Source organism: Eurosta solidaginis, chromosome 3 (assembly GCF_040869045.1).
Source record: "Eurosta solidaginis isolate ZX-2024a chromosome 3, ASM4086904v1, whole genome shotgun sequence".
In the NCBI taxonomy this organism is placed as follows: Eukaryota; Metazoa; Arthropoda; class Insecta; order Diptera; family Tephritidae; genus Eurosta; species Eurosta solidaginis.
The window spans coordinates 73,422,117-73,438,642 of record NC_090321.1 but is presented as its reverse complement, the minus strand read 5'-3'; the positions used below and the strand labels follow the sequence as shown (position 1 = coordinate 73,438,642).

Below are 16,526 nucleotides of genomic sequence, written 5' to 3'. Positions count from 1 at the left end.
GTATAGAATATGGATATCAAATGAAAGCTGTTGACGAGTGCTTTAGTAGAGGGTAATTTTCATATCCCTGGGTGACTAGGGTCTCGAGATATAGGCCAAAACGTGGACCCGGGTACCCCTAGAGTGTGTTTATAGAATATGGATATCAAATGAAATCTGTTGATGAGTGCTTTAGTAGAAGGTAATTTTCATACCCCTGGGTGACTAGGGTCTCGAGCTATAGGTCAAAACGTGGACTCGGGTACCCCTAGAGTGTGTTTATAGAATATGGATATCAAATGAAAGCTGTTGATGAGTGCTTTAGTAGAGGGTAATTTTCATACCCTTGGGTGACTAGGGTCTCGAGATATAGGCCAAAACGTGGACCCGGGTACCCCTAGAATATGTTTATAGAATAATAATATCAAATGAAAGCTGTTGATGAGTGCTTTATTAGAGTGTAATTTTCATACCCCTGGGTGACTAGGGTCTCGATATATAGGCCAAAACGTGGACCCGGGTACCCCTAGAATGTGTTTATAGAATATGGATATCAAATGAAAGCTGTGGATGAGTGCTTTTGTACAGAGTAATATATTATCCAGAGACGGACTGGGACTGGGATTAGGACTAGGACTGGGACTGAGACTCGGAGTGGGACTGGGACTGGAATAAAATACATACCACCTTCTGGGACAGGCAATAAGGGATGCAGAAGAATGAGAAGAAATTGAGAGAAGAGAAAAGAGAGGAGATTGAGAAAGAGATAGAATGAGACGAAGATGGAGATAGATGAAGCGAAAAAGACAGAGGGAGGAGTGAATAAAAGGATTAGGAAAAATTGAAGAGGTGGGGAGGGCAGAGTCAGACGAAAAAAGCTTATTAAAATGTATGCAGATTGGCCAAATTTAGGGCAGGACGTCTGCCGGGTCTTCTAGTATATATATATAAAGTGGGCGTGGTTAACATCCGATTTCGCTCATTTTCAATACCAATCTATTCTGGGTCCAGATAAGCTAGTGTACCAAATTTGATGAAGATATCTCAATATTTACTCAAGTTATCGTGCTAACGGGCGGACGGACGGACGGACATGGCTCAATCAAATTTTTTTCGATACTGATGATTTTGATAAATGGAAATCTATATCTATCTAGATTCCTTTATACCTGTACAACCAACCGTTATCCAATCAAAGTTAATATACTCTGTCTGCAAAGCACACTGAGTATAATGACATGATTCTATACCAAATATGAAAAAAGGGATGAAACAAGGTGATTGGATTGCTTTTTCGACGCAAAATATAACTTTAGAAAAAAAAAACTTATGAAATAAAAAGTGTTTGTTAGTTTTTCGACTTTACAATAAAATTTGGACTTTGATCTTTACAGTTATGGCTTAAATTTGTATTACCTTGGTCTTGTATCGATTTACCACATGTTTGAAAAACGTCTTAAAAATAATGATTTTTTTGTGTTGTTGGCTGAGTAGAAAGAAAATATAAAAATCTAGTTTTGTTTCAAGTTTTTATACAAGAAAACCTGAAATTTATATATTTGTCAAATTTTTGCCTATTCAGCCCATAAACGATACAAAAGCCATGCGCAAATATAAAACGACGAAATTTGTGCAAAGGAGAATTTTGACATACACGACTCAAAAACACTGCGCAATATTCATTTTTAAACTAGCGCAACAAACGAATCATGTGTTCTAATTGCATAAAGAAGGCAAGTGCGGCTTTACTTCTTTCGATTGCATTAAAAAGAAAGAAAAGAAAGCAAAAGGGTAAACGGATTTCGTCACAATTGTGGTATAAAAAACGAAATGTATTGGGACAGAAAAAATTACTTCGGGAACTTGAGTTTACGTCTCAACGTGACTTTAAAAATTATGTAAGAATGGATAAAGAAACATTTGAAGTACTTTTGTCTAAAGCAGCGCATCGAATTAATAAACGAGACACTGTGATGAGGAAAGCTATTCCTGCGCGTCATCGTTTAACTTTAACATTGCGTTTTTTGGCAAGCGGCAATAGTTTTGAGGACCTAAAATTACTTACAGCAATTTCGACGGTGAACACCTTTTGTCGCCCTCCCAAGGTCGAAGGATCTTTTATTCCCTCTGCAAAAATCCGACCGAATTTCACAACGGAGGCTGCAACCTTTGCGAGAGGGCGTGACGTGTGAAATAGTAGACCCTGTCGACCCGTTTGTACTGTATTGGAAAAACCAACCAGTGGTTAATTATGAGTACCTCAAGTTCCCTTCCCTACCAGAAGTAGTTACCATAGCATCATACGCCGGCGGGTGTACACAATGGTAACAGAAATAAAAAGGAAAAATAAAATTGCTTTAGCGCAGGCAGTCGAAGTTATCTGAGCTTTTTTTTCTAATTGAAAACAGTTTAGATCAAGGGGCTTCATATATATCATAGCATTTAAAATTTCTTTATAACAATTTTCAGGAACTACAAATTCGTGGAAATTATGTAGATAGTTGTAAGCCAGTGCCAGATATGACAATCAATATGGACTACTCAGATTACTATGGTAATCCCACATTGAAAGCTTTCGCTTTTAACAACATTAACAAGAAAAAGGCACAAATGTTCCAGCGCATCCCAAGGCAGTCGGTTCTATGTACTGAAGCGACTCGGGATTTTTCCCGACCAAAGACTGTCATTTCAGTGTGACCCCATCTAATTTGTTTCGTCCCTTCCGCAAATTGTCATCCTCCCAGCAGCTCCTTGCAGCAGGACTGCTCCATATTCTCTTACTCCGGGAAGGCATCGAATCCAATCCGGGGCCGTCTCCTGACCCTGGTCCTGAGAAATGGTTTTGCTGCATCTGCCGGAAAAGAATCTTTTTATGACGGTCATACTCTGTTCAGTGTGTCTCGTGCAAGGGATGGTTGCATCGGACAGGGCGTCCCGTAGTCTACGCCCAAGCGCCCCAACTACCTTCCAGCAGCCCCGCTGCTCAGCAAGCCACAACAAGTACCCGCTGCTGCTCGCGCCCCACTACTACCTTCGTAGTAGAGTTGGTAGCAATGCTGAGCATCAGCCCCTGCCCCCGTCTTCTCCCCCCCCCCCCCTCTTTTCCGGCAGCAATCGTGCAGGTCAGGGAAACAGACTCTTAGTACCTACCTCCGTTACTGCAAGACCTGGAAGGGTCTACCCTTCCCCCATGTCTTAAAAGGTGGACCGCAAATTATCTGGGTGGTCGGCAGGCATCGAGGCAATTTAGAAACGAAACATCAAAACCAAGGAGAATTAAACAAGGGGTGCCACAGGGTGGTGTCCTATCCCCACTTTTGTTTAATTTCTATATATCTAAGCTACCTTCACACCGGAAGGAGTCAAAATCGTTTCCTACGCCGATGACTGCACACGTTTGATCAGGATCTAGATTTTGGTGAGCACGCAGCCGAAATTGTTCCGAGAATTCATATCCGTAACAAAATCCTCAAATCCCTCGCTTGCAGTACTTGGGGAAAAGATAAAGAAACGCTCATGACTACATACAAAGCAATTAGCCAGCCGATTACGTGCTACGCGTCACCCATATGGTCGCCAAACCTAAAAATCACCCACTGGAAGAAACTACAGGCGTGCCATAATACTGCTCTCAGAATCGCCACGGACTGTCTTCTTATGTCCCCAGAACACCATCTGCATAATGAGGCGAGAATACTCCCCATCAGGGAGAGAAATGAGATGCTGACCAAACAGTTCCTGTTGAATACCCAAAAACCTGGGCATCCCAACAGACATCTGATTGATGAACCAGCACCGCCTAGGGGCTTAAGGAGTCATCTCCGTAAGCATTTTGAGGAAATACGGCACCTGAGAACCCAGCCGTATGAAGTGAAAAAACACAAGCAGGTCCTTGGTGAACTCCATAAACAGGCGTCGGACCTTTATGCCGGGAATTGCCCGGTGAATCCAGTACTTAACGAAAATTATCCAAAACTTGCGGAAGAGGAACGCATACTCCCCAGGGAAACGCGTGTCACTCTTGCTCAACTTTGTTCTGGATACTGTAACAGGTTAAACTCTTACCTATCCAGAATCAACCCCGACATACAAAATGTATGCCCCGCTTGCAACGTGTCCCCACATGACACCAACCATCTCTTCAATTGTAATGTGGAACCAACGCCTTTAACACCCCTTTCCTTATGGTCCACCCCTGTTGAAAAGGCAAGTTTCCTTGGACTCCCGTTAGAGGATATTGATGACAATTTGTGATCGGTCGCGGCTATTAGGTGGGGCGAGCATTGCTACAACAACAACAACAAATGTTCCAGTCCGAATGCACAAACGCCTCCATCGACAATAACCTGCCATTGCTCATAGTGGATTCCCTATAAGTTATAAACAAATTACGACATTTACCAAAGCCGCCGAAACATAACACCGGTTTATCGCCTCCAATTTGCCAAAGTAAAAGTGCAACGATATCGCCTTACTTTAAATTAGAAAGATACTTTTACTTTTATTGATTTAACATGTGAATAGTAATGCAATTTTTGGATTAACAAATAAAGAAAAGATATTTTCGCTTGAATTGTCATTATCATTTGAATGATGATGCACTTAAATAAATAATAAATGATATAGATTCCACTTGGCAAAGAAAACAATGACTGAATACTTATAATTTACTTTGTACTTTTAGTTCAATATAATCACTTTAAAATTGGTTTCATTTAATACTCCTCACTGAAGCTCTCATAAAAGCATTGAATATCACTACCACGTCGATTGGAGAACGCTTCAGAATTACTAGTCATTGGTACCTCCTGATCCGAAAAGTCGATCATATTTTGTGCCACAATAAATTCAGATGAAGACTCTGTTGATTGATAAATAGGTGTCTGACGTGAAGACGTAAGTAGGAAATCCTGTATTTCTATAGCATGGTTCTTTTGGAGAGTACCCATGCATCCGTGGTACAATATATCTGAAATAAGTTTACGCGCAATCACTTTCTGCTGTTCGTCCATTTCTTGATATTGCAATGCCCAAGATTTGCCCAGCATATCAAAGTCACAGTTGCTGTTCCCGTTTGATTGTAGTTTGCTACAAGCTAATTGTATCAGCTGGTCTTCTTCTGACACCTTTTTTTTCTTTATATGCATTTTCTGAAATAAGAGAAAATTTACCAAGATTTGTATGTAAATTACTCTATTTCTTCTTACGTGCTCTTCTTTTTTTATATCCATTGTAGATGTTCCTTCTATGCATTCCTCCTGGTCTTCCAAAAACGACAATTTATCATAATACCAAAGGGTGGGCTCGTATATATCATCAGTCCCAGCACCTGACTTTTGGCTATCTTTTACTTTCTTAAGTTCTTTACGATATGTGGTGCGAAAACTGTTAATTTTTTTTACTGCCATTTCTCTATTTGCCTCCGGGTATATTTCCTTCAATTTGTCTACCATCTTTTGGTAGCTGCTGCTTTTTAGCGTTCTATTGCTGTAATCAGCACTCCTTATTTTCCACAGTGCTGGTAATTCACGATACAAGTCAAAAAACTCGCACCAGAAGCGTTTATTTTCCATTTTATTTATAATTACGCTTTTTCACTTTTATTGAATTCCTGGTACGAGCTAGAGATGGTCTTTACGCCTTCGATAATAAAATTTTTAAGCGATGTTATGTTATCAGAAACCACAGGTAAACTGTATAACATTTACCACACACGAAGAAAAAAGCATGTGCAATTTTTGCAGCATGCGTAAATATCAAAATCGTTTTGATTTTAGCGCAGTTCTCTGCGCAAATAGCGCAAACACTGCACACACCGGGCAAATCCTTGTGCAAATTGGTAATTGGCACAAGGATACTTGTGCCGTGTAATTGGCGTATTTGTTTTCTATTTAAATTCAGCTGTTAAAAGTAGGTGTTGCGAAAACGCAACGCTGGCTAAAACGATGCATTTGACATTTAGCTTTTTATGACATTTTATTTGGCGCAAAAATTGATGTTTATATTAGTTTAATATAACATTAGCCTATTGTGCAAAGGAAAATTTAAGGAAAAACACTTCGGAAAACTTTTCGTCGTTTTTGGTAAATATTGTGGGTATTTAGTTTTGTTTGCTTGTACTTTGGTTCGCTTTTTTATATATTTATTAGAAAACAATGAATCGTCAGTGTTTTTTAACAATTGGGCAAATTGAATCCTATACTAATACATCAGTGAGGATGAAGGTGCAGAAACATCGGTTGCTGCTAAACGAAGGAAAATTGATAAAGTTGTTTCGAAAAAAATAACTTCTGTTGTTTACATTCCACCAGCAGATGTTGATACAGTGAGTGATGAAGAACTTTTTGATGATAATGAGTTGCTAACAGATGTACCAGCTATGACGGATGTATGTGGAGAGCTAGAAGTCGAGGTTGAATCAGATGTTGAAGATTTTGGGTCACCGCCACCATATTTATCTGAAACACCTGACGATGGACCATCTTGTTCTCGAAAAAACATCACGCATACTGCAGAAAAAGATTTCGGTACACCCAAATGGAAGAAAAGCAAACGTATTGAATTTAATTTCGGATGGTACCATATGACAAGGAAGTAGGTGTAGGAGTATCTGTCGTGCTATCATTGCTGGAAATGTTACAAATCCAGATCATCATGCTATTTATTTTGATAATTTCTTTTCGTCATAACATTTGTTTTATTTATTGAACGAAAAACGTTTTAGAGCGACTGGAACTATCAGAGCAAATCGTGTTAGAGGTGCTGAAAAAATGCTCAGAACTCAAGAAACATGAATTTGACTACTGTTCCGAAATAAATAACAAGTTTTTTGTAGCTCGATGGCAAGATAATGCTGAAGTAACAGTAATCTCTAACTTCAGAACTGTTGAACCTGTATCACTGAACAGAATCACACAGTTGGTCTAAAACTGAGAAAAAAAGGTTATTGTTAAAAAACATGGACTTATAATGACTATAATCAACATATGGGAGGAGTAGATCTCCATGATAATGCAGTAGCTTACTACCGTGTTGGCATTCGTGGAAAAAATGGTGGTGGCCCCTATGGACAATTCAGTGAACATTACAACTGTTAATGCATGGAAAATTCATTGCTTGGTTAGTAAATCAGAAGGAACTCGTCCTATGTCTCAAATTACTATTAAAACGGAAATAGCATTATCTCTGCTTTTATATTGCGAAGAAGAAGTTTATCGAGAAAGTAGTGATCCATCAGACATTGAAGAAGCAGAGAGACCACTTCATCTTCCTCGAACTAACGTCCGTGATTATGTAGAATGGAACCCTTCAGGCAACAAACGTAAAAGATGTGCCATGTGCCATTCGCAAACTGTTTATGAATATAAAAAATGCAATTTGAGGTTACACCCAAAATGTTGTGATGAATATCTTACAAAATTGGACAGTAAGAAAAAGATATGTTAATTATAATAAGGTTAATTATTACAAAATAAAAATACTTTTAACTTTATTAAATAAACTACTTCAACTAAAAACATTTTCAAAATCATTATTGACTAGACTTCGGAATTTATTTGATTATTTGAGTACATCACACTTTACAGCGTTTCTCCCAACGTTGCGTTTTCGCAACAGTCTCTCCTGTCGCATCCAGGAGACCTATCAGCCTGAAAACTTGTAATAGCGTTCAGTAGCAACCACACAAAATTTCATGCGATTTCCTTCACGGAACCTAGTATCGGGAGAAAACGGGTTAAGCCATGTCCGTCCGCCCGTCTGTCCGTAAACACGATAACTTGAGTAAATTTTGAGGTATCTTAATGAAACTTGGTATACAAGTTCGTGTGCACTCATCTCAGATCGCTATTTAAAATGAATGAAATTAATTAAGAAAAAAAAATAATTAAGAGCGCCTCGAAAATATTTCAGCGGTGATTTAAAAAAATTATAAGGAAACGCGTTCCAAATTAACCAAATTTTCATATTTAAAAAAAATATTCAAATAAAACGAATTTATAGCTGAAGATATATAGCAAAGGCAAGTTGCTCCAGTTTTAAGTATTACCATTTGTACGTATCCATGAAAAAGACAAATTTGTCTCCAAAGCTCTCAGCTGAGTATGTAATGTTCGGTACACCCGAACTTAGCCTTCCTTACTTGTTTATTTTATATTTATCTTAAAAATCGCTTAGGTATGTACATCTGTTCACTATATATTTTTTATTTTATGCAGCCGATTATTTGGATATTACGAATGGGATAAGATTATTGTTCAGCCCCATTCATGAAGGTATGAAGTTTCGGCACAGCCGAAGACAATCCCGTCTTTGCTTGTTTACTCTGCATTCATTCAACGGTTTTTGGTCGGCTCTTAGGCAGCTATTTGACATTTTATTTAGTGTGAAAAACAGTTTAGGAGGTCCCTATCCTTTAAATTAAGGATTTGTTTCATTTGAAAGTTCACCCAACTCGCCGTTCATAAAACACAAAATTATTGTTGATACATTGCAAACAAGTTTCCGTCACCTTTGAACTGCCGGACAGCTGAATAAACACTAGGGTGAAGTGAATTTATTTTTTTTCGAAATCTCGTTTGGCTGACCTCCAAAAAAGTTGCCTTTCTAGACCAGAAATAAGGTAAAAAATTTTTATTTCACTCATCGTATGTTTAGAGGTGCCCTAACGCAACTAAACTTTGAAAAAGACGGTAGCTAAAAAATTCTTTTTTGTTTTTTTGTCATTGATTTACTTTCGCTTGTTTTTATTGTGCTCATTGATTTCAAAGCCTACGGATTTTCATGGCCTAGTATGTGCCAGTAAAACTTTTACTTATACACTTGATTAGAAACACACTATTATCAACAAAAAACTGTAAAACATCATTTAAAATTTCGTTAGCTTAATGTGAAAATGTGCTAAGTCACTTTTTTTGAAAAATTGTATTTTAATGCAATTTTAAAACTGAATTCAAAATGCATCGATCACAAAAAAAAATATTTAAATTTTTCATTTTTACGTGCTGTGGGCAATGATGTGTAAATGTGCTAAGTCGTCAGCTGTTAAAAAAAATGTGCTAAGTCAACCTGTCAATAATATCAATCTGAATTACTAGTCATTTCTTTGTGCGCACATTTTATTTATTTATTTAATTCATTCAGTCTTGTTGTAATATTTGGAAGAATTCATTTATTTATTACATATTCATTTATTCAAGTAATAAAAAGTACAAAATAACTTTGATATATAAAAGTTAGGTATACAGCAATGCACACACAGTTAGCTGAACAAAAGAGTATGCAGGTAGACTTACAACGACAGAGTGAACCAAAGTCGGGCTTTACAAAGTGACGAGGCTTATTTTGCCTGTTTCTCAACTACTCATCTGAGCTCATTATTCATGTACTCTTTTAATCAACGCAGTGATCAAATTATTAGTAAGACAATAATGGTGAAATATTCATGTATCAACACAACTCCTTGAATTTTCAGCATATAAGAGAATTCATTTTTGTACAATAGTTTAACATTAATTATACATAAATTTGTTTTTTCCATACTAATTTACATTCAATTCATATTGTTCATTTATTTTTTTTTTTTAAATCCTTGTTTAACATGTTAACAAATCAAATAAAGTGCAGTGCACCCCTATTTTTTACAAATTTATATTTATCAAAGCTTTTTTGTAAATATATCAGCTAAATTGGATTGAGAATCAATTTTTACAATATCAATAATGCCATTTTCGTAACTTTCGTTGATGTAGTGGTAATGCACTTCAATGTGTTTAGAATTTTTTTATGAAATTGCCGAATTTTGCAATTGCTACCGCGCCAGAATTATCCTCGTAAATTTGTATTGGTTTCGTAAATTTTAGATCAAATGACTCATTAAGCAAATTTCGTAAAAACAAAACCTCCGTATTGCTTCAGATATAGCTGTATATTCCGCGAAAGTTGAACATTTAGTAACTGTATTTTGTTTTCGAGTTTTCCAATAAACTACATTACCGTAAAGACTTATTACGAATCCTGTTCTCGATTTTCTATCGATGTTATCACCTGGATAGACCGAATCGACCATGCAGTATAAAGGTCCTTCTTTAAAACATTTTCCGGAGTAAGTTAGTTTTAAGTCTTTCGTTTTGTACAAATATTTTAGAATTCTCAATGCATATTTAAAGTGTGTCTCGTTATAGCAGCTTTGAAATCTACTTAAGTAGTTAACGCTATAAGAAATATCTGGCCTCGTTCCAGTGCTAATGTACAATAGTTCTCCTATTAAATTTCGGAATTTTATTCTTTCATCTCTTTCCCCTGCTGGTTCTAGTTTTAAATTCCGCTCCATTGGAGTATCATACAATTTAGCATTTTCCAAGTTATACTTTTCAGCTAATGATTAAATATATCTTGTTTGACTTAATGTCATTAATTTTCTGTCATCACTATAGATTACATCGATTCCTATATAATTACTAATTTTTCCCAAATCTTTCATTACAAATCTCTGCATTAAACTGGCTTTAACTTCAACAATTTGGTTTTTGTCCTTACAGCAAATCAAAAGATCATCGACAAAAATTAAAAGATATATTGGATCTTGGCTGTTATTATTCACATACAAACAATAGTCATAATTGCTTTTCACGAAATTTAGTTTTTCTATATATTTATTGAAACAATCATATCATGCCCTCGGACTTTCTCTGAGACCATACAAAACTTTTTGTAATTTGTATACTTTATTTTTACCACTTTCGTAACCTTTGGGTTCATTAATGTAAACTTCCGACTTCACAGTGCCGTTGAGAAAAGCCGCCTCGACATCCATTTGTTCAATAAACAAATTATTTACGCAACAGTAACTTAGTAAAACTTTTAAAGTTTCCATTTTCCCTACTGGCGAATAGACATTCTCTAACTACTCTTTTTGCTGGAACCCTCTGCTAACCAACCTAGCCTTAAATGTGTTATCAATTTTCTTTTTGTAAATCCATTTTATATCTATAATTTTCTTATTTTTAGGTTTATCAACAATATCGCATGTTTTATTTTTCCTCAAACTTTCCATTTCAGAGTTCATAGCCTTTTTCCACTCGCTAGATTCTCTGGAATTAATCGCTTCCTCGAACGTACTGGGTACATTTGCGTTTACAAAATTAACATAAATATAATGCGTTATAGGATTTCCAAATCTATTTACAGGATTCCTCTCTCTACTCGAAATCCTTCTCTCTAAACAATTATCAATTTTGTTCTCATTACCACCCAACTCATTACCAACGTCCCCTCCATTAACAGTGCCGTCGCTAATATTTTCTTGACACCAATCTCTCTCATTTAAATCGTTAGTAGAGTCATCGTTATACTTATTGGACTGATTGTCCAAATTTAAGCTTATAAAGTCATCATCAAAGTTATCGTTCTCACTGTCATTCCATTTTTGCAAACAGATTAATTCTGTACCCTCTTCGACTACTTCAACATGTCTGGCATTAATTATTTTGTTATTTATCAGTACCCTGTAACTATTGTCATTATAACCTACCAGTATGCCTAATTTTGCTTTATCGTCCCATTTTGTTTTCCTCAACACCTCAGGTGTTCTTAAAAAGACTCGACTGCCATAGATTTTTAAATGTTTAACATTAGGCTTTTTGCCAAAAAATAACTCATACGGAGTTTTATTTCCCTTAGTATTGGCTATTGTACGGTTTTTCAAGTACGCAACAGTTTTTACTATTTCTGGCCAAAATCTATGATTCATTTTAGCCTCTCGTGCTAAGCATCGACCCATATTCATTGCCGATCTATTATATCTCTCCGCGACTCCATTCAATTCATGGACATAGGGTGGACATGGTAACATCTCAATTCCATTTTTTTTACAAATTCATAAATTTCATTATTGAGATATTCTCTACCATTATCACATCTAAGTTTCTTTATATTCTTTCCAAATTTGTTTTGAACCAAATTGACAAAATCTATAGAGCAATCTGCTGTTTCATTTTTACTTTTAATACAATAAATTCTTGTACATTTACTGCAGTTATCTATGAAGGTTAAAAAGTATTTTTCACCGCGATTATTCATTGTATTATGAGGGCCATTTAGGTCTGTATGATTTAGTTCAAGAATTTCAGTAGACTCAGTCCTATGATTTTGAAATGGTACATTTGCCATTTTGCTTTGAATACAATTCGCACATTTCATAATATTATCTTCTAATTTTTCTGGTAAACCTTCTACTAATTTATCTTTAACTAATGTATTTAAATACTGAAAGTTTACATGTCCTAACACCCTATGCCATTTTTCTTTTTCAGTTAATCTTACCGCATTTGCGCAGATATTTTCTTTATTGTACAAATTACTTTGCACTATGTATAAACCATTAACCTTATTTGCAACTGCTAATAATTTTCCATTTTTATTGTAAATCTTTGCATTGTGGTCTTTCGCCACAATTGTACTGTTTTCTGTTATTTTCGAGAAACTTAATAAATTCTTTTTTATACCTTTTGCAAAATAAACATCCTTTAATTCCACCTGAACCTCGTTATAATTTTTAAAAATAATTATAACTGTACCCCTCTTTGTTGCTTCTAGATATTTGCCATCTGGAAATTTCACATGAATAGGGCTTTTCAAATCTGTATATTTACTGAAATACTCTTCGTTGTTTATAATGTGGTCCGTGCAACCACTATCCAATAGCCACTCAATCTTGTCACAAACATACTTACATTTTTCTGTCTCATAGGCATTTACTTTTATTACGGTCGACGTCCATGATTCATGTGAAGACTCCGGCTCAGTGGCCGATGGTAGCGCTTGATGACTTAGACCTTTACCTCGGATATCGCCTCGTCGTAAAGAACTTTTGTTTTGGTCTTTAGGTGAAACACGATGCCCTTTTTGATTTAATTGGACTCTTTTCCCCCGGGTGTTTGCCCACCCCGTGCTTGACTGTTCTGCCATCCGTACCAGCAGTCCCTCTTGTAGTGTCCGGTTTTTCCACACTGGAAACACTCGCCTTTCGTTTTTATTGTGAACGTGCTTACACTGGTCTTCTTTTCGTTGTCCCCTTTGTTCATATTCTTCTCTTTAATTTTCGACTTCACGTATTCGACAGTCCTCTGCTCCTCCGGTACTAAGTCGATAAAGTCTCCAATAAAACTATAATTTGGCGGCAAGGCTTTGATAAGGTACCTCATTTTTTCTTCTTCGGTTAATGTGGCTCCGGCTGCTTTGAACTCGTTACACGCCTTTTCGAATTCAATAAAAAATTCTTCTATGATTTGGAAATTTTTAAGTTTTACATCTTCCGGTTTCCCCCTATTTATAATTTGTTGAGAAGTTGATTTCGACTAGTACATCTTTTCAAACTTCGACATTATCGCAAACGTGGTTGTGCATTCACTAATGTACTCCAGTGGCTTATCTGATAACGCGCTAATTAGAATGGTCTTTGCTTTCAAATCATTCTTCTTCCAAGTACTTTCATTTTTATCACCTCTTTCTCTTTGCGCAGGTTCGACACATTCCTTGTACTCCAAAATATTCATAAGCCTAAATTTCCAGCTGGGAAAATTTATTCCCTCGAACACTGGGATGCTTACATCATCGATTTTTGCTAGTCTAGCCATTTCTACCAACTCCTGAGCTCACAAGCTGTTATCAACTTCAAATTTTAATTTCAATGTACTCTTTAATATTTTAAGAAAACTTTTTCTCAGCAAATTTTTAGTTTTTCTATTTAACACGAAATCTTTCCTTTTTGATTCCTCAAGTATGTCTTCAGCGAATTTATTTTCTTCAATACTCGAACTTTCTAAACTCTTATTCGACTCAGCATACATGTGCTTAAGCTCAGCTTTCGTCGTGCAACTTTTTTTTTTTTTAAAGAATTTTAACTTGTTCAGCAACACTTTTTTAACAGCCACTAAACCTTGCTCTGCTACCATGTTGTAATATTTAGAAGAATTCATTTATTTATTACTAATTAATTTATTCTAGTAATAAAATGTACAAAAAGACTTTGATATATAAAAGTTAGGTATACAGCAACGCACACACAGGTAGCTGAACAAAAGAGTATGCAGGTAGGCTTACAACGACAGAGTGAACCAAAGTCGGGCTTTGCAAAGTGACGAGGCTTATTTTGCCTGTTTCTTAACTATTCATGTGAGCTCATTATTCACGTACTCTTTTACTGAACGCAGTGATGCCACAGTTATCAAATTATTATAAAGACAATAATGGTGAAATATTCATATATCAACAAGTCTAAAAGTATAAGCTTTGTGGTTTTTGTTGTTGTTGTTGTATTAACGATAAAGACACTCCCCGAAGGCTTTGGGGAGTATTACCAATGTTATTGGCCCTTTGCCGGATATAGATCCGGTACGTTCCGGCAACAAAGCACTTTTAAGGTACTACTAGCTCGACCAACTCGGGAACGATTTATATGACCACATTAAACCTTCTAGGCCATCCCGCCTTCCGCACCCCCTAGTTCCATGAGGAACTTGGGGTCACCAGATCCTCGGCTGTCAATGAAACAGGATTCGCCACGGTTAGGAGAGTTGACAATTGGGTTGGAGAAGCTATATATTGTGCTGGCAACCCCTTGAAATTGGATTTACCCTATTGAGACATGCGTTTGGTGTATGATAAGTGCTTTGCGCTGACTATAATCTACTTCAATTCTTACATGTCGATAACTACATGCTTTCTTACAGACTAGTTAAAAATAGAAAACAATTCAAGCTTAAACTTATATAAGCTGTCATTAAAATTAATAACTACTGAATCGATTTGCTAGATGTATGGTCCTAATTATAGGTTCATTCATAACTTAATTCGCTTTAAGAGTTATTTCGATAAATAATCTATTATGCTGAAGATCACGCAGTGGAATATATGGAATGAAAAAAGTAGATAAATCAGAGCAATTTATGCTCAATTTTATTACATTATAGGGAAGCATGGGTGAGATAAAAGTTCTTCTGTCATGCAGAGCCTGAAGACCAAGCAATTTGTGCTGCTGGTATATGAAGGGAGGCCGTCTGGCCAGTGAAGCATACGTAAAGCAATTTTGTAAAAAAATTTGGAACTTTCTCAATTTTATAGGACTTAGATTTATACAAAGGATTCCATATTATTGAGCAATATTCAATACCAACTCTGACCAAGGATATATAAAGTGCCTTCAACGTCATAGCGTCCTTAAAGTCACTGGTGTTACGTCTACTGAACCCAACCTTTGCAACATATTTTGAAACAACGAAATCAATGCGACTAGAAAAAGAGAGTTTGGAGTCAAAAATTACAACCAAGTCTTTACTCTCTTGGCAACGATTAAGAGATTTAGCATTTAGTTTGTAGATTAAGTATGTGGCAGTTGTCTTTATGGAATAAGACACAACACAGCATTTGTTTGAATTTAAAAATAAGTTATTGTCTGCGAACCATCCGGCAAGAGTCCAGATCAGAACCGTTAGAAATAAAATAAATAAATAAATTTAAGGCGCGATAACCTCCGAAGAGATTTTAGGCCGATCTTCTCTTCCAATTTATGTCGTGCTCCTTTTTTTAATTTTCCTACAAATTGGCGGGACGGGACCTACTTGTTTTATGCCGTCTCCGAACGGCATCTGCGAGGCAGATGAGTTTTCACTGAAAGTTTTTCATGGCAGAAATACACTCGGAGTGCTTGCCAAACACTGCCGAGGGGCGACCACTTAGAAAAATTTTCTTCTAATTGAAAAACCTTATTTCTAAAATTTTGATGTTACTTTGCCCTGGGTGTCAACCCAGGGAATTCGGTGTGGTTGGCGGAGCACGCTACCATCACACCACGGTGGTCGCCAATAGTTCAAAATAGTTTGACAAATAAATAGTATTTTTTGTGAAATAAAATTTGTGTGACGCACCGGTGGGTCACATGGCAGCGAACGTGTTAGAAATGCATTATAATCAATTTCAATTTATTTACATAAATACCTAAGTACCTGGGCGACCGAGCTTTGCTCGGCAATCTTCGAGTATGCCGCATAACATTCTTTGTTCTACATGTCATCATTAATCATACTCCACTTTTTTTATATGTACATATATATTATATATTTTTACTTACCAATATTTGATTTCCTTAAAAATAGATTTCAAAAACATTTCAAGCACTAACCGCAAAATGAACCGGAATGTAATATTTTAAATGGGTAATTCCAACCTATAGTATAAAGGATTGTTATGACAATTAGTGTGTTTAGGCCCAATGCCTAACTTTCACTTGATTGACGGCGGCCCTCCCTAATGTTTTAATAATATTTCCCGCCACCCACACTCACGCCGCACTTGTGTGCATGCATACACATGCATGCGTTTCATACACATGCATGTGTGTGTGTGCAGGTTGTCAGCACCCATGCACGTATATGTGGGGGTGGTTGTGTGTGTGGCTTTTCCCCTCCTTAATACCAGAGGACTTTTTCGCGGCTTAGCGGTTGTCATCAACGGGACAACCGGCCTCTTTCTCGATTGACCGCCAAGCAGTT

At 36.5% G+C, this 16,526-nt stretch overlaps 1 protein-coding gene across 1 annotated transcript; it reads right to left on the bottom strand.

The window, feature by feature from the left end:
* Positions 1 to 4,481: 4,481 nt before the first annotated feature.
* LOC137246454 (uncharacterized) lies at positions 4,482 to 5,587 on the bottom strand. Its single transcript, XM_067777542.1, has 2 exons — positions 5,187 to 5,587; positions 4,482 to 5,129 (listed from the first exon to the last, which is right to left on the bottom strand). Exons 1-2 carry the CDS (start codon positions 5,550 to 5,552, stop codon positions 4,695 to 4,697), a joined length of 801 nt encoding a protein of 266 aa, XP_067633643.1. The 5' UTR covers positions 5,553 to 5,587; the 3' UTR covers positions 4,482 to 4,694.
* Positions 5,588 to 16,526: the final 10,939 nt, after the last annotated feature.

Coding starts and splice junctions, on each gene's coding strand:
- LOC137246454 (XM_067777542.1), bottom strand. CDS start 5,552: ATGGAAAATAAACGCTTCTGGTGCGAGTTTTTTGACTTGTATCGTGAA. Junction 5,130..5,186: donor ATATAAAAAAAGAAGAGCAC/GTAAGAAGAAAT, acceptor CTCTTATTTCAG/AAAATGCATATAAAGAAAAA.